Below are 19,840 nucleotides of genomic sequence, written 5' to 3' on the forward strand. Positions count from 1 at the left end.
GGCACCCCCAAGTGACTTAAATCTCTTACCTTTTACCCCGGGCTGGTGCCCCTGTATGGAGAGAACAGCACCAGCCCGGGGTACCTGCAGTGACTGTCTCCTGCCCCTTCTCCCGTCTTGCGCATGCGCAGTAGAGTGAAAAGCTTTTTTTTGCCTAACATTTTGGCACCCCCAAGTGACTTAGCCTTTCCTTTAAGGCTTTCCTGAGCAGCACATCACTACTACTATTGCTCCCCTGGGCTGCTTTTTATTTTGAGGGCCCAGGCAAAGAAAGCTCTGGCCTTGTAGGCCTTGTAGTCTCCTAGGCTTTGTATTTATAATAATATCAATAATGACTTCACCTCCTGTATTCTCAGCAGTCAGCTTTGCACGGAAAGCATTCTAAGCACAACAGCAGCAGTGAACACCATCAAGTGCCAGCACCAAAAATAATGGCCCAAACCTGGTTTGTTGTTTTTTTTATTAAAATATTACATACAGATATTATTTTAAAAAGTATAAAATGTAAAGTGTATTTCACAAGTGCGTATTTACTGTATCCTTTTTTTGCAGGTTTCTCCTGTAGAGTAATTAGAAACTATTACTTGTTCTTGTTTACTTATCACTTTTAAGGTATTGGGGCTCATTTACAATGGGCAGGGTATGAATGGTGGAGCACAGTGGCATAAACACAAGTTATGGGGGTTCACATCTTCATCTTTTAGAAGCCACTAAACCTTGGCAAACCACCCCTTTTTTTTTATAAATCAACCTCCTTAGCCCCCCAGCACAAAATTACTCTCCTGAAGTTCATACAGAAAGCACTTGTGCCCATGCACATTGCAAATGCAAAATGTGCTGTGCTCCAGGAAATCAGGCGCAAAGTGCACACAGAAGCCATGTACTTCACCCCAAGGCCCAGCCAAGTCCTGTCAGATTTTTTGCACCTTGACTCACCATAATAAATGAGAATTCATTTTTGTTATTACAGACAAACAGCAAGTCAGGAAACAGTGAATAATTGTTTGGTAAACAATACTCTAGAGTTTTTCGAGCAGTGGTTTTCAGACTGGGTTTAAACCCTTCCCCCATCCCTTTGTTTGAGGTCCAACATTTGTTTACGGAGTTGCTTCAGCAATTGAGCAATAATTCCAAGATTTTCTAGGAAAGCAAATAAGCCCCCCCCCCCGACCAAATCTTACCTAAACTGACCCACAAACTGGGCTTCCAGGAGTAGCCAGGCAAGCAAATATATATATATATATATACATTTATCAAATCCAACCCAAACTAGTGTCTAGGCTATAATGTTCTAGCCACCAGATTGCTGGTTTTAAGAGCATAATGGATAACTGGTTTCTAGATAACAGACCCCATATCTTTATATTCTGTATGATGTCAGTGTTTTACTCATTTCTCCCCCACTATATATATATCACATTTGTCTCAATATTGTTTCACAGTTCCCTATATTAAATAGCTGCACAATTAGGAAATTGCACTGGTCTCCATCAGAAATAAAGAATAACATAAGTGCACAAATATGTTTTTAGAAAAATTCCCTTTTAACAAAAGCGTGTATTTCAGTAAAGTCGCTTCCATTTGATCTTTTTCTGGTCCCCGTAAAGTTGCTATACATGCTCTGTAGTATGTTTTTCAGCTGCAAAAAGCAAACAAGGTGCTAATGCAATTGATACAGAAGGCTATTTTGGTCTTTTCTGTTCTCATGACTGTATCCTCGGTACGCGGATGCGATTTCGGTTTCTTGGCCTTTTACTACCTAAAAAACAGCAATAATTGAAAGAAATTAAATACATTTTCATATATTTGTAATTAGAAATATATTTACTGATACAAATCAATACCCCCAGGCAAAACTCAGTGTCCCAAACATATTTTTATTATGTAAATAGCAACATCCCACTGAAGGGATACAAATGTAGAGGGCCTTGCAAACCGATATTTAATAAGGGTCAGAATGTCACAGGGGGCCCCAAATGTTGCACCTGTACTGGACCCTAAGATCAAAAAATGTTTTTTATGGTGGCCCTGAGGGCAGGCACCCATACTATTGTCCTTCTCACCCTATGAGCTTGCTGCCCATACTCAGAAAGATCCACTTGGTTAGTCAACAAACAAGCGGACCTTTGCATAAACTGGACTGATATTCAGAATATTCAGCCCCTAGCAAATGGTTGGATCACAGTGATGGAAAACATGCAGGTTGGTCAACTGAAGACTGATGAGGCCCTCTCCTTATGGACTTTTTTGCCTTTCTTATCAATAACAGATATCCCAATCAGATATCAGTCGGGATGGCCATCATTTTTACTGGTTGCTGACTCACACAATAGTGACCAAGTTGGTAGCCAGTACATGCCCATGACAGGCCAGCTAGCCAACCCACTTATCCAACAATAAAATAGGAATCCTGCTATCTTGAATAACTAATCAATTAAAGCGTTACTATAAATGAACATTGTCATGGTCATTTGTTGTAACCAACCATTCATAACAATTTGGTTGTACAAGGCTACTGTTTCATTAGACCCCTATAAATGGGGTTTAGTTGGTCTTGCAAGGAATATTATGGCAGCTCCTACTCACAGTAGGAGACAAATATGCGGATTACACAGAATCACAATCCACATATTACTGAAAATATATAGCAATATAAAGGGAATGTGGAAACTCATGTAACTAAGGTTCACTTTCTATTAAATCCCTTATTGGTTCCCTCTCTGCAGGCAACATGTTCCTTTAGTGCTACCAGCTCCATGCTGTAGGTGTGATACGCACACCCACCCTCTACAGTCTGATATACTGTATCTCCATACAACTTGGCCACAAACACAAGATCTCTAGCTGCGGCATTGTACATACCTGCCCTGTGCTATTATACAGACTTGCCTGATCAAATGTGCAGTTCACAGTATATTTTTATACAGGTAATATGAAAAGAAACTAAGCAAAATGTATGTTTTACTTTTATTTTATTTTTCAGTAACAAAAAAAAATTCAAACATTCGGGACAGAAAAGATTTAACTGCATTTTTCTATCACTTTTACAATTTAGAACTAATGGAAAAATGTAATTAATCTATACTGGAAAATTGCTTAAAACAACATTTTCTTGCATGATGCAAAAAAAAAAGTTGGTCAACATCCTCTTTACATGTTACATGATATATGGGACAGTGCGTCTTTTTTTACAGCTGAAGAGATTCTAGTAGCGGGAGCACAGGTGTAATTTCATTATTTTGCTTCAAATGGGGGTCACTACACCCCCCCTACAACCAAAAACTATTATTCTGTGAGGCTATAATTTTAGTGCTATTGTTTCTTTTTATTACTTTTCTTTCTTTGCTGGTACTTTCCTATTCATATTCCCATCTTTCGTTTAACTGCCTGCTTGGTAGGGTAAATATTAACCAGATAGCTGCTGGAATACCAAACTTTAGAGCTGCTGAAAAACCATTAAAAAATGAAGACCAATTGCATATTGTCTTAGAATATCATTGTCTACATCATACTAAAAGTTAACTAGAAGAAGAACGACCACAGTTATATGGAAACATGGTTTATCTGGACACCCCCCAACCCCGCCAAGTTGTCCTGAGCAGTGAGTACCAGACACTCATTGTTGATTACAACCAAAAGCTCTCTAGATCTGCAACACCTAGAATCCTCCCAAAGCTTGAGGGTAGGGCCAGCAGATAGTAATATTAATGTGCCATGTCTGTTGACTATAAAGAAGAGAGTCTATGGCAAGCAGTGCAAGTTTCATACAATTTAACTACCAAGAATTTGGCATCAGCGCCCAGTTATGCCCCCTGTCACCTCCCATTGTAGGTAGTAGAATTCATACCAAAAGGCCAGCATGTGTTTAGATACGATTCCTGTTCCCACAAATGGAAGGTGGCAGGGGTTGATATTGGGGTGGCTTCAATATTGTATGTGCAACAGGGAAAATGTGGTTGTCAAATTGCCTGGAAAATTACCATTTGTGCCTTTTCTCTGATTTCAGATTTATTGTAAGCGCAGCTCTAACTCAACAGGGTTATTAGCCACTGAAATAACAGGTTGATATAACATACATTAAAGTAGCATGTACCTTTCTTGCACACACTGTCGCAATCTTCCATTTTGACAAAGTTGTTTGAGTTTCCACCACACCCAGTATATACAAACTCTTCACAGGCTTTGCTCTCAATGTTAAAATAATAGCGAGTAACAGAAGCAGAACATGATCCCTCATCCTTTGGGCTATAACAGAAACTGGGAGCATCTACGAATGCAAAATACAAGAGCCCCCATCACACTCAGTTACTTTATGGCAATCAGGAGCATGCATACAAGGGATTTAAAGGGAACATTCGGCATGCGTAATGGGATGTGACAAAGGCTACCATTCTGACCAAAATACAGAGTTTTTAAACAAAAGATCAGTTATGCCAAGTGTTCTGACATTATCCAAAATAATCTGGCCACTGGGATTGGAGGTGCAGTTTCATTAGAGTCTAAGGATGAGATTTCACTTGGAAAAGCAAGCAGCATGGCAACCCCACATTAATAAATACAAATATGCAGATTAAAGTATGAGTAAAAACCTTAGTAAAGTTGACTTATGTAATAATTTCCTGATATATGGCTGCTGTACCATTTGACTAGAGCAAAATGTATTAGAGCTGCGCCAAATGCTTCGCAAACAGTCAACCTGAATACCAAACCCACACCCTTTTCTTGAGGAAAAAAAATAATTAACCTTTAGTTGCCAGCTGCAGAAATTCAAAAACTCTTAGGGCAATGGCATGATTTCCAGTTCAGTGTGTCAAAGTTCTGACAGTTGGCCCTCCATTGCCATGAATGGTAAGTACCTGGACCCTACTGGTGCACTTACGGATCAGGCATTTGTCACTAGGAAATGTGACAGTTAGCAATAATCACCTGACCCAGTGACCCATAAGTGCTCTGGCAGGCTCCAGGCAATTGCCATTAGGGTCAGTGAAGGGGTAAAAGAAATTATTTTGCTGGCTGGAAATCTCCTTGTGTGCAATTGTGCTTAAGGGTTTGGATTTTTTTTAATTCTTTTATTAAACATAATCAATTGTACAGAAATCAGGAGTGTATGTTTCATTTATACAAAATGCTTACATTTTACAATAAAGCAAAACATTAATCAACTTTTAACACGGTGTCTTGTCTTCATATTTCTATATTTCAGAGTGCTACTACCCGTTCCCAATCATTGCAGTTTATACTGTAGGGTTTAGTAGTTACGATTAACTCAGCTAGGCTAAATATAAGCACAGAAATGTTAAGATGTATGCACGCAGTGATATAGATAGATATAACTAAGGGGTCTCATGATTTCACAGCGTTTCCTTCCACACTTCCCAGACCTTTTTGAATTTTTAAGGGAAGCCCCTCCTCATATCCGTGAATGTGTATGGTTGTATGGCTTTGTTAACCATTTTTTTCCATGTTCCTATATCTGGTTCCCTGGCTGCTTTCCAGTTTAGTGCTATTGTTTTTTTAGCATACATGCATAAGATAAGAATTAAAGTTTGGGGTGCTCTATTGAGCGACAGTTCTTCCGCCTGGTTAAGTAGTTTAACTAAAGGATCTAATGGAAGGATTATACCTGTCTTATCTTGTATATTCTTAGTCACCTTCCCCAGAACCATTCTGCCTTTTGACATGTCCACACCAAATTAAGGAAGTGTTGAGCGTGTTGACATCTACGCTTATTCCTGGATTTATCTTACTTAATCTTTGGGTAGTGAGATATGTGTGGGGGAGGTATTTCTATCCCTACTACTTATGAACCCCTCTGGCGTAAGATTCCAGTATATCCTCCCACTGATCTGGTGTCAGTTGGGGGAAGTCCTGCTGCTATTGCATGTCTTAAGTGGTGGTACCTAGAGAACATTTTATTTGGAGAGAACATTTTAGCTAAGTGTTGTAGATTGGGGTTGGCCCATAGGGGGCTTTAGACAGAGCAGTGATCCTGTAATTTGGGATATAACTGTAATGCAGTTTTCCACACTTTAGTTGTAGTCCTCATCAGTGGTGTGGCTTTCTTAATTCAGGCTGTACCTCTATATAGGCAGTTTTTTAGTTCTTCTAGAGACCCCAGCACCTGAGCTTCCAAAAGTGTAGCTGTATTGGTCATGGATTGTTATGACCATCTCCGCGCCACTGTAGGATGTGTAGCTAAATAATACAAATAGGGGCTTGGTGCAGCTAAGCCTCCCCATTTAATGGGAAGCTGTAAAGTTTGAAGTGCCATTTTTGGGTATTTCCAATTCTAAAAGAATGTTATTATGAGGCTTTTGAGTTTGTTAAAGATTTTTTTGGGGATCACAGTCAGCATTTGTCTGAATACATATGTTAACTTGGGTATAACCACCATTTTAAAGAAACTTATGCACCCTGTTAGCGATAGAGGGAGGTGTCCCCAAGTTTCAATTTTGGCTTCAAAGTATTTGAGAATTGGGTTAACAATAAGTTTAATATATTTATTCAAGTCTATATGTATCCAAACCCCCAGATATTTGAAAGTGGTTTTGGTGGGATTGGATCTATCGGGAATATGACAGATTTAGCCCAATTTATTTGTAGTCCCGAGAATGGTTGTATGAGTATTTATGAGAGACAGTGCTGTTGTCAGTGCCCTGTCAGGATCGGCTAAATACAGTAGTGTGTCATCTGCATTCACAAAGATCAATTCTATCATGCTGCCCAGTTTGAGCCCTTCTACCATTTGCAATGATTTCATGCAGCTCGACAGGGGTTCCATTGCTATTGCAAATAAGATTGGAGACAGAGGGAACCCATTTTGCCCCTTCTAATTGGAAAGGCTGGAGACAGTTTGGATTTGGTTCCGACTTTGGCTATCGGGAGAGTAAAAAGTGCTTTGACCCATTTAATGTAAGCGGGGGGGGATGCCCATCCATTCCATGGTGATCCATAAATATTCCCACTCTACTCAAATTCTGTTTTATTATCAAGTGAAGCCATTATACTTGCCCCTTGATTATCATGTATAATAGATATATTAGTAAAGAGTCTTCTTATATTTGTATCTGTTGATCTTCCAGGCATGAAGCCGTCTGATCAGGGGAAATTATATCTCTCAAGTGCTCCACCAATCTGGTCGCTAGTACCTTCACTAAGATTTTTGCATCAGTGTTAATGAGTGAAATTGGTCTATACGAGAAGCATTCAAGTGCATCATTGCCCGGCTTTGGAATAAGAACTATTAGTGTCTCCCACATGGACTGTGGCAGGGGGTCCCCTGTGTAACCCCCTTGTACATTTGGGCTAGTATTGAATACATTTAATAATAAATATAAAATATAAATGTAATATATAATAACAATTTAAATTTAATATATAATTTATATAATAATTTATAATTTATTATTTTTATAGATTTCACATCAGAGCACGAGGACCATGTTTACCTCGCCTTGGGGAGCAGAAGTCCATACAAGAGGCTTTATCTTTGAAATTGTTGTCATTGCCGTAGCAGCCACCGTAATAAAACTGCTCACACTTCATTGTCTGCATGTTGTAAGCGTATCTCTTTAAGAAGCCCCGGCAAGGTCCTTCATCAGGATCCATTCTGCAGGCTTTAGGAACCTCTGTTTCAGAATAAATGTAATTTAGAAATGTCAACATTTGGATTACACACCATTGATAAGAGCACTGGAATCCTGTGATGGTACTCCCATGGCTAGGGATCCTAAGTAAAGCATATGTAATGCCAAAATTCTTGCTTTTGCACATTACAGCCAAGTGCAATTACAAGAGCTGCCTTTCCAACATGAACTAATATCAGGCTAAAGCCAGTGAATTTGCTCTCTATGAAAGCCTTGCACTGCCTAGTCTTGGGAAGGAACTGCTTGCTTAATATTAAGAATTTTTTTTAGAAGATAACAACATTCCACTCCCAAAGATCACAAACCAAGGGGACACACCACCCCTAGCCCCCAAAAGACAGAATCACTTTAACATTGCATTTGAATCACCTAATCTGCCCTTTATTTATTGGTCTATTAAATCCTAGTAAGACTAAACAGAGATTATTATTACAATGTAATTACATATTTGTCAATAAACCTATGACCCGAGTCTCCCAAGTCAGCAGCTGTGTATTACTTGCCATTAATAAGGTTCTCCAGGATGCTTTGTGCCTTATGTACAATACATTTTGAAGTTAATTTAAATTCAACCAGTCTGGCTGGGAAAGATTTGGCCCATATGTAACCAAGAAAGCATGAAAATGCAGAAAGCTGAATGCATTCATACTATACAATAGTAGCTGAACCATAAAATCTGCATGTGATTTTCATTACATTTGTTTCATTACTATCTCATCCAGGGCCATTTTTGCTATGAGAGAGTGTGAGAATGTTGCCCTCATTACCAGGGAGCAACAGTCTAATTTAATGTTTTTTAACCCAAAACTTCAGTTCTTCTATTGTGGCCCCTTAGCCAAGAGGAAGAACAGAATCACCTCTGCTAATTCTGCTACTATGGGCATGCAATTATATTAAAATGCAAGAATGTTTTTGGTCTGTTGGAGAAAACAGGAGGATCCACAGAGAACCATATATTTGGAGCAGACAATGCACGTGCCGTGCCAGAGATATCTGCTTCTGGATGTATGGCCATGTCCCAATGCAGCAACACAGACCAAAAAATGAAGCTTGGCACAATGTAGACACCAGAGACATTGTTTTTCATTGTGATAAAGCTGACAAAATTTACAATTGCAGCATTTGGTGAGTGCTAAGCTGCATGGCAGTGCAATGGTTAGTACTGATGCCTTTGAGTGCTGGGTTCAGTTTCAGATAGGGCAGAAAGGAGAAAGGGACCTTAGACTGTAAGTTTCACTGGGGTAGAGAACTATGTGTAATCTATAGGAATATTTTGGTGCTATATATCTAATGAAATCAAGTGTTTACTCTGTTAGAACATAGAGCCCACATGCAGAAACAGACCTTGGGCCACAGCACTAGCAGGGCACTATGCCACCCTACGGCACTAAGGCATTAATAGGTCTCTTATTAGAAAATGTGTTACTATATGAACTTTTCTATTAAATAACTTGTTAAAAACCTCCTTCAGTTGAAAGGTGATTCCCCAGCCCTAAACAAACAAACAAATAAATGAACAAAAAACTTACTTTTGATCTTCCAACAAAATTTTTCGCAATCCTCCATAGAGAGAAATTTGTTTGAGTTTCCATCACAACCACCGTATAAAAATTCCTGGCAAGTCTGTGTATATCGGTCATAGTAATAGTGTGGGATAAGAGCTTTACATGGGCCCTCATCGGGGGGCAACAAGCAGACCGTGGTGTTACCTGCAGCAGAGATATATAGTAATTGGTTAATAAATAGAAGATATGTGTCTGTGTGTATCAATATTGCCTGCAAGCCTAAGGGTGAAGACACATGGAGCTATTAGTAGCAGCTACTAAAATAGACAATGCTGATCATTTACTGATAATTGTCTCAACGCGTGTTTTAGCAGAGGCAGTTTTCAGTATTGTCTCTGGCAGGGTATATTCTGGAGTTTAGTAGCCATAAAAAAGTAGCTGCTACTAGTAGCTCAATGTGTCTTCACCCTTACACTGTACCTCATTGAAAGATAAACAATCAAAACTAATTCAAACACTGATATATAACAGCATTCCATGATAGGGCTGATGCACTGCATGCCAACCAGTTGGCATGTAGTAAAAATGTCATGCAAAGAAATTGCTTGCACGTTGGGAGAACCAGGACCCAGGTGCAGAACCCTTTCTAAGCAAAATTATCACTGAAAGCTTTAGCTCTCTTCACCAAGAGATACTGGCTGCAAACAAGGCAATAGCAGTTTGGGCTTACAACATCTGTGTCCCCTGTATACTGGAAGAAGAAAAAATAAAAATGACTGGCTATCAAGTGCCAGTTTTAGGATAGGGCAGAGAGGATTGTGCCTTGAGCTCCTAGCATCAAACACCCAGCCTATGGGAGTATAACAGCTGGGGGCACATTATTTATATCGTTTTTCACAGCCTTCTTGCATTACCAACCCTCCAAAGCTTATGTTAAACACTCATCACAACAAAATGCTTTGGTTCCCTTGCAAAGTAATATGCAGAAGAATCCATATAAAACCCATATATAAAAGCTAATCTGGGGGTCCGCCACGCACCATTTCTCTTTCTCTAGCCAAGCTGCTACAAAAACTATTCCCTGCAGAACTGCACAAAATAATCAAGGCTTTACTTTTCTCCCACAGTTCGTCATGAAGTTACATTTTCATTTTGTGAACAGCTTTTTTTGTAATAAGGTGGTTGCCATACTAGTTCTCTTTAGCTGTTCTTGTACTGCAATTCCCTACATGCCCTGACAGCACTGGTGGTTGCTGGGAGTTGTAGGTTGAAAGTCAGATCGGTGCCCTTTGAACATCCTTGCTGTAAGGTCACTTCAAAATAAAGGAAAGTTAAGCCTCATGTTTATCTTTATCCCCATCCCCCTGTGCAGCCAAAACATTCCAGGAGTGAAGGAATGTGTGTTTAGCATTTTTATAGATTCGGCTCAGCAGGCTGCTCTGCCACTGACTTTCTTCTGCACAGGAACAAACTTGGGATGATAAAGGAAAAAACTGTAAAGCGATTATTAAAAGTATATATATAAGCAGACTGCTCAAACAACACTACTCAATTTCTCCCCCTGTTCAGGAGACATATATATTACTAGCCCCAGACATTTTTTATATATATATATATATATATATATATATATAAAAGTTTGCCTAATAAAAGAAATTCTAAGAAACTTTCCAATTTACATTCATTAAAACTTTGCAGTGGTTTAAAGGTTATTTTCAAATAACGGTTAACGGTTTTCCAGTTATTTGTATATATATATATACTTTTAAAAGCAATATCTGTGCTTTTCTATTCTCAGTCCTGGTTCTGACTTCAGAAACAATGTAGCAGAAGAACTGTGATAAAGACTTCTGATACAGTGTTTCAAGAGACAGACCCTGTGCAGTGCAGAAAAATATTGCTTTCAGTTACAAAAACATTAACGTCATTGGAATTTTTGCACAAATCAATACTGAAAACTTGCTTGGAATTATATTTCATCAGGTAAAATTGTATTTTTGGGTTTATATTTCCTTGAAGCTAGGATCTGCAAGTAGGTATTGCAAGTACTTGCATGGGATATGGATAAACCTCTCTGTGCAGACATCATACAATCTCTACAAGAGATCTTTCTACATATCTTTTAGTTGTTCAGATATCTCTCACCTTGCATGGGTGAGCCAAAAACCTGAATGAGGAGGCTGGCTGCCATCAGAGCCTGGAGGGAGGCATGCATGTCTGGGTGTTGGTCTGGACTCTGGACTTCAGGAGATAAACAGCAGCAAGTCAGATGCTTGTGCAAGGCGGGATAGAGGGAGAAGTGTACACCACCAACACTCCTGTAGACTTTTATATACAATGAGGGGAGAGCTGATTCCCCAGCACTGTGGGCAGAACATGATCCCCTCACTGTGGGAGTGTCTCTGACTCACTACTATTTGGTTAGGCACTGTGGGACTTATCCATTCCCTCCAGCCGGCTGCTAAGCCTGTGAGTCTTCCTCTGACTGAGCCAACGTCATGTCCATGGGGAGGGGGAGTTTTGCAAGAGTTTAATGTGGTTTATGAATGTTATTCTGGGCCCTGTGACACTCCCTCGGAAATGTAGAAAGGGTTCCCGGGAAAGATAGAGATGGCACCGGCTACAGTCACAGCTCCATGTATGACGCAAAAAAACTTATCTCATGAGAAAAAGTGTTACGTTTGGTGATATAACACAAATGGGAATTTGTAACATCTGTCTCATATACGTAAGGGTTTTGAAATTTTCTTATGAATATTATTATTCTGTTCGTTTGGGTTCTGGTGCCATTGTCAGGGAAGTGTGCACTGCTCTAAAATCACTGCTGCCTAAAATATCATGTGGGTCGTTCCTCAATATTATTCAGACATTAAATCAATAGCATAGCTTAATGATTATAATACATATATATCTGCATACATATATCCATTGTGCTATGTGCAAAATATTTGAGAAAAGAAGCTAATAGCCCGCAGCTATTAAACAGGAGATTAAGATATTGCTGCAGTAATATATGCTTTAGAAAAGTTATGCTGCTTATAGAAACTGCCTAAAATTGTGCTGAATGCCCAGTTAGGGATAAGATGTTTTGCTAACCAACCGCAATAAGCTACCTCATGATGCTATGGCACCAGGTTTGTAATGGTCAGTTAGGGGGGAGATCTCTTCAGACCACCAGAGGCTTGTGTATTCTGTGCTGGCTTAAATAAAACTTCCTTCTCTCATGAAATACTTTCTGTGACTTTGGCTGAAGTTGTGGGTTACTTATACAGTGGTTATCAGGACTAGAGATGTAGCGAACTGTTCGCCGGCGAACTAATTCGCTAATTCGTTTGGCCCCAGTGCCAAGCGAGCGAATCTCAACGTGTATGGGGACCTTAAGTCTCAGTTTATGCAAAAGGGTGAAGATTCAAAAATTAAACATTGCTCATCATTGCTTTGGGGCTAAACTGGAAAATTGAAGAAAGTCAGGATAGCGATAGCTGCAGAGGTCTGGTGTATGCGTCCGCACACGCTGAAGATCTGGCACCAAACAGTGCTTTTCCAGGCACCTCCCTGCAGAACCGCTCTGATTGGTTGGACAGTCTTGCGTGACTTGAAGGCAAGTGGGCGGTTTCTACAGCTCTTGTCTCCTTTACCAAGATGGTGGTGGTATCACATTTCTCTCTCCACCTCACGAAAGTCACATCAGTAACAACGCCATTTCAATTTGTTTTTCGTATTTTTGTTGTATAAAATTATGTGCAGTTTTACTCAGATGAAAGGCAGCAATCAGGACCAATGGGCGCAACCCATAACACCTGTTTACTCAGTTAGTATAACCTTACTAATATAAATTGTACATGTTATAATATAGTTCCTTCGGACTGGAGTACTGGTTGGAGGGGGTAAAGCGTAAGAAAAAGGTCTAAAATACTTTAAAGGGATACATATTAATCTTAATAAGTGTCAGCTGAAAGACAAGAAGTAGTTATTTTACTAGTGCTACTGCCCACCCCACTAGACTACAGTCACCTGAATTCATGCATAATTTCCAGTTGTCCCTAGTTAGCGATTTACAATTGCAAACTTGCTTGAAGGAAAACTATAACCAAAAGACAGTTTATATAATATTTAGGTCATATTAAAGTATCTTACCAAACTGGAATTTATATATCAGTAAATATTGCTGCTGTGTGAGAGCAAAAGACAAAACTTTGTGAAGGCCCATAGTTTTTAGAATAGCAATTTTGTATTAGTATTACCCAACGGCACATACTACTAAAAGGTATATTTTTTATCTTACATTTTATGTGATATATTTTGGTTTTGTTTGTGTGCACTCTTTGATCATATGATTCCAGGGGGCAGCCAATAGTTTTTTGAATAGCAGTTTTCTATTTAGGATTACCCAACGGCACATACTACTAAAAAAGTATATTTTTTATCTTACATTTTATGTGATATATTTTTATAGAGACCTGCACTGTTCAGGGACATAGTTTTAATAGGAGAACCACACACTCTTCAGTCATTTATGCTGCAGAGCTGTAGGAAGGATTATTAACTGTAATTAGCTGAACATGTAGGTTTGTTATTGAGCCATTACCAAGCATAAGCCAGAAGGGAGCAACATTTGTATCAAGGTCATGACTGGGGTTAAAAATAGGCCCTGGCATTTGAAGTACACAGAAGCCAAACAGCCCCCTACAGCAGTTCTGGCCTGTTAGTAGCCAGTTTTCAGTCTGGCCACTGCAAAATTTAACCTGTATAAATTTCTACCTGTCGCTATACAGATTATTGCATTGAACAACTGTATTAAAAATTGAACAACAGGTGTAACGTTTGCTCCATAGCTACCAACACCCATAGCAGCCAACAAGCAGGTAGCATGTACTCAGAAAAAATAATGTATGTGATACTCAGCGTTATTGGTGGTAGTCTTTAGTGTAAATCTTCAGTGAAGTGCTGAACGTTGTTGCTTGCTGCTTCCACTCAAAAAAAACCCTTTGAATGGGCCTCAAACATATGCATAAGAAATGCATTGGAATTGCATAAAAATAAATAAATAAAAAACAATATAGTGTAATATGTTCAGAACAAAATAATTTAAAACCCCATCTGTGCAAAGTGTAAAGTGACAACCAAATCCAAACAAATAACAAAGGTAAGTGTCCGCCACAGGCTGAATTCGGTAAGTATGCACTCTCCAGACTGAGATAATAATTACAGGCTACTCACAGTGTTAAGATGTAGGACAATCAAATATGAAGGAAATGGTGCAAACTGTGAGACAACACCCAAGTACATAAACTCATCCTATTAATGTTTTCCAAATGAGAAGCTTAAACAGTTACATAAGCGTTTTGAGTTTTCTTTTGCTAGAGCAGTTTATGAATCTGTTGTTGAAATCTCATTACACATTTCTCATAATTTCATATTTAGTTTAAGCTTCTACTTATCTCATCACATAGAAGTGCCACCCAGTGTTTCATGTGGACCTTACTGTGACAAGATACCAGATCAGACTCAGCTTCTCTCACCAGTGAAATTCCTGCCGCCCATCTGTTGCCCTTTATTGTTTTCCTTGACCAGAATGGAAAGGAAAAATGTAATTTAGTGCAATATTTTAAAGAACACATACAGGGAGGTTGACAGATACAAATGTTTTGAAAGGAAATTCAGGCTTGTAACAGACAGAAAAAAAAGCTGATGTGTTGACTTGTTATTCAGAATAAATGTAATAAGGTATATTCTGTATTATGAGAAAATTAGATACCCGCAAGGAGCACGTTATATTAAAAGTCTGTACTCAATCAGAGGAATGTAATAAAAGTCGTAAACAGAAAAATTTGCACAAATAAGAATAAAAATTAGCATTTTGCAGTGTAATATTGTTCATTAGACTGTTGCATTATGAATTTTATTTGCACATTGCAAACTATTTATGGCACGCTTAAAAGTGGCGTAATCTTTCTTCTGTAAATTCTTTTTTTATTTTTCTACTGCATACTGTAGATTTTGTTTCTAGAACAGTTGTATATCTAGCATCCAAGTACATGTAGCCTGGTTGGTAGGTTAGTAGTAGAGTAGAGTAGTAGAGAGTAGTAGTAGAGTAACAAATAATGACTAGTAACAAAGAAAAACATAGAAAGAAAAACATGAGTTGTTCATAGACCTTGATGGTGATTTATGAGCCCTTAGGAGGCTAAAGGTGGTGTAAACTTTTGGAGCAAACTTAACAGCTTTTTCAAGTTTTATGACATACACTGCGCACTGTCGCAAACAATACCAGAAGTGGTCGCTAAACAGTTTCCGCATTTGCAAAGCCTCTCGTGCAGAGGCAAATTTGTTCCCACAGGGGCATACATTTTCGCATTGCAAATAATTTTGCACAGTGAACATAATTGCCCTGCCCATGTTAATATTTATAAAGTTGGCCAAGACTGGTGCATTTAATGTGCAAACATAATTGTGACTTTTTTTTACTTAAAATGTGATTTTCTATAAGAGTTTTCAAATTTGGCATAATTGTTTAGAAAGACATTTACAAAATTAAATTCCATTAAGAAGGACCCCATATATCTCCTGTATCATCAGTATCTGTCTTATAATTGTATAATGTCTTATTAGTGTGTTATAAATATAAGTTAATAATAACAGTCACAAGTCACTTGTGCCAGAAAGAAAGTCTGACACAGTTTTCTATGTGTGTTCTTTCTCTCTGTGTGTGACAGTCTGTATGTGCATATCTGTTAGAGACAGACTAAACATATCTGTGTATGAGAAAGGAATATTTTGGCAGTACCTATGTGCCGGGGGGGAAGCAAGTGCAAAAGCACTAAGGGCACAAGACTGGCACCCTGTGCAAAGAGCCGCGTCAGGAGGCCTACCATAAAGAACATGGAAACCCTTTATCCTAAGTGTCCATTATTTAATAAAGCCCCCTGGCAATAGTGCAGAAGAGGTGGTATTTAAACAGACAAATGGATGGAAATACAGAAGATTTAACAGCATTGAAGTACACACTGGAGGTATGCCTTTCAATGGAATAAAACCGCTTTCTAGACTTTCCTTGTCTAGCAGGTGGTAGGAATAGGGCCCCAAAGCAGTTTGTGTCGCAGACGCATGCAGCTATTTGCACAATACTCTATCCTATGGGGCACAAAAATGCCTGACTACTGCCTTTTTTTTGCAAAATAGTTTGGATGTATCTATATGTACTGTATAACAAGGAGGGAGAGAAAGTCTGAGCAATGGCAACTTTATCTTACTTGAATGGTAGTGTGTTGGGGGTATCCTTAATGAAGAAGGATCTAGGGGTTTTTGTAGATAATAAGTTGTCTAATGCCAGGCAGTGTCATTTTGTGGCTACTAAAGCAAATAAAGTGCTGTCTTGTATAAAAAAAAAAGCATTTGACTCAAGGGATGAGAACATAATTTTGCCCCTTTATTGGTCCCTGTTAAGGCCTCACCTTGAGTATGCAGTGCAGTTTTGGGCTCCAGTCCTTAAGAAGGATATTAATGAGCTGGAGAGAGTGCAGAGACTGCAACTAAACTGGTAAAGGGGATGGAAGATTTAAGCTATGAGGTGAGACTGTCGAGGTTGAGTTTGTTTTCTCTGGAAAAGAGGCGCTTGCGAGGGGACATGATTACTCTGTACAAGTACATTAGAGGGGATTATAAGCAGATGGGGGGGTTCTTTTTTTTCCCATAAAAACAATCAATGCATCAGAGGCCCCCCCTTTAGATTAGAGGAACGGAGCTTCCATTTGAAGCAGCGTAGGGGGTTTTTCACGGTGAGGGCAGTGAGGTTGGAGAATGCCCTTCCTAGTGATGTGGTAATGGCAGATTCTGTTAATGCCTTTAAGAGGGGCCTAGATGAGTTCTTGAACAAGCAGAATATGCAAGGCTATTGTGATACTAATATCTACAGTTAGTACTAGTGGTTGTATTTATAGTTTATGTATGTGAGTGTATAGATTGGTAGGTGTGGGTTAGGTGTGCTGGGTTTACTTGGATGGGTTGAACTTGATGGACTCTGGTCTTTTTTCAACCCTATGTAACTATGTATGATGCCAAGAGGTTTCTGTTGATAAGTTTTTTAAATTAAAAGAACATTAATCAATCTAAGGAATAATTTACCCACTCTTATAAATGATATGCATATATGAAGTTAATGAGAAGTTCAACCACCATATATAAGCACAAGGCCTTTGCTCTGGATAGAGGAACTTAACAAATAATAACAACTCCTAGGGGCTGATTTACTAACCCACGAATCCGACCCGAATTGGAAAAGTTCCGACTTGAAAACGAACATTTTGCGACTTTTTCGTATGTTTTGCGATTTTTTCGGATTCTTTACGAATTTTTCGTTACCAATACGATTTTTGCGTAAAAACGCGAGTTTTTCGTATCCATTACGAAAGTTGCGTAAAAAGTTGCGCATTTTTCGTAGCGTTAAAACTTACGCGAAAAATGCGCAACTTTTCGCGTAAGTTTTAACGCTACGAAAAATGCGCAACTTTCGTAATGGATACGAAAAACTCGCGTTTTTACGCAAAAATGGTATTGGTAACGAAAAATTCGTAAAGAATCCGAAAAAATCGCAAAACATACGAAAAAATCGCAAAATACCGATCATTACGAAAAAAACGCAATCGGACTCATTTCGACCCGTTCATGGGTAAGTAAATCAGCCCCCTAGTGTTCACAGAACTGTAAGGCTTGAGGTGGGCTTGGGAGTTAGAGCATAACATGCTATCTGGTTCCCAGGGTTATTGATGTCTGGCACACAGAAAGCAGATTTGTCTGAAGCCAGATTTTCTAATACAATTATTTTATCAGTTATGTTTCTGTTCAAAGCCTCTCCTAGGTCTGTCATTTAAATGATGCCTGGTTGCTAGGATCGGTGCCACCCTAACAGAGTATTTAGAAAGCTGCAAACCAAAAGGCTCAAATATTTAAAAAGTGTGCAGAGACCTTGGGTTGCTATGGACCAAGGACAAAGTTTAACTAAGAAAGCAGACAGGTAAGTACTTGAGAACAAAAACCACTTTTATTGCAGCAAACCAAGCAAGAAGGGGACACTGGCACAAGCAGGGTTAACAAGACAATGCAGAAAATATGCAATTAGGTACTGAAACAGGCAAGGCAGTAAAGTTAATACAGGTATGGGACCCATTATCCAGAATGCTCGGGACCTGGGATTTTCTGGATAAGGGGTCTTTGCGTAATTTGGATCTCCTAACTAAAGTTTGTTAAAAACTTTATTTAAACAGTAATTAAACCCAATAGGATTGTTTTGCCTCCAATAAGGATTAATTATATCTTAGTTGTAATCAAGTACAAGGTACTGTTTTATTATTACAGAAAAAAAGGAAATCATTTTTAAAAATGTGAATTATTTGATTAAAATGGAGTCTATGGGAGATGGCCTTTCCGTAATTAGGAACTTTCTGGATAATGGGTTTCTGGATAATGGGTCCGATACCTGTACAGGGATACAGCCAGCAAGATTAACATGAGTGCCTAGGAATGGCAAGGAGACCTAACAAGACAGCATCATCCTGGATCTTCTAATCTTACATTTCTCCCCATTTAGCGCATCAGCATCATGGCCTAAATCTAGGTGGTTCTTGGCACTATGGCATTAACACTAAATACAAATTAAAGACTAATTTCAGACTATCTTAGAATATGATTTGCTGCTATCATACTAAGGGTTAAATATACAGTGAATAGTTTTAATCCCATTACAGTTTAATGTTTTACATTTACAGTTTAATTAAATGCCTGCAATTTTTCTTAGCTGCTATAGCCAAAAAAATAGCCCATTTTTTTCTATCAAATACAGAATTTAGTTCCCCTGAAATCCTCTAGGGGCTGCTATTCCCTTGTATGGAGAAACAAAACAGCAGAACAGAGCTAGAAGTTCTCATCAATAACCAATTATAGATGTTGATTATTCTGAGAAATTAGAATATAGAGGCCATAGACAGCAGAGGGCTCATTAAAAGTCATTTGTCAGATTGGTTTATCTAACATCCATTATGTTACTAATGTATCAGATCTTCTGCAAGATGCCAGAAAAGTATACCATTATGATAATCTCTCATTAAAATGCCATCTCGGAAAAGGCTTCAGATTATAGGGTTGTATTGCTAATATTAGAGATTACTCTCCATAACCAAATGCTCACAAAAATAATGAATTCCTTTTCCATTGTAGCTGCCATTCAGTTCTGCCATGTGACTAATGAAGATTTTGGGGAGATTGTGTCACACCCACACTGAAGGCAGCTCTACCTGCATCTCTTAGCTCCAGCAGATAGAGACATCGGAGAATCACCAGAAAACATAAGGCCACAGCCCCACTATCAAAAATAGAGTTTTTTCTTCTCTTATCGTGTTCTTCTGTTTTCTCCATCCTTTCCTCTCTGCTCCTATAGTCACCATGGTTCTATTTTTCACTTCTATTTCCACTTTTGTTTCTTCTCTTCTTTAGTTATTTTGCTTCAGTTTTCACTCCTCCTATCTCTGTTTTTTCCCTTAATGTTAGATATGTTATAGACATATATAGTTAAATGACCGAGTGAACAGGAGGTCCTGTTGTTTACTGGGTTGGCTGGGAATTTTCCTGATGCCATGGTGAGTCAGAGGAACAGAGTAGCTCAAAGGTAGTTGGGATTGGAGCCACTGCTTTAAG

General features: G+C 38.7%; 1 protein-coding gene across 1 annotated transcript; it reads right to left on the bottom strand.

Annotated features, from left to right (window-relative positions):
* Positions 1–443: 443 nt before the first annotated feature.
* Positions 444–11,472, bottom strand: tfpi2 (tissue factor pathway inhibitor 2). The gene is given in 5 exon segments (NM_001015766.1): positions 444–1,759; positions 4,094–4,267; positions 7,449–7,628; positions 9,176–9,355; positions 11,297–11,472. Coding segments are annotated over 5 exon segments (660 nt in total). The 5' UTR covers positions 11,367–11,472; the 3' UTR covers positions 444–1,703.
* Positions 11,473–19,840: the final 8,368 nt, after the last annotated feature.

This window comes from Xenopus tropicalis, chromosome 6, assembly GCF_000004195.4.
Source record: "Xenopus tropicalis strain Nigerian chromosome 6, UCB_Xtro_10.0, whole genome shotgun sequence".
In the NCBI taxonomy this organism is placed as follows: Eukaryota; Metazoa; Chordata; class Amphibia; order Anura; family Pipidae; genus Xenopus; species Xenopus tropicalis.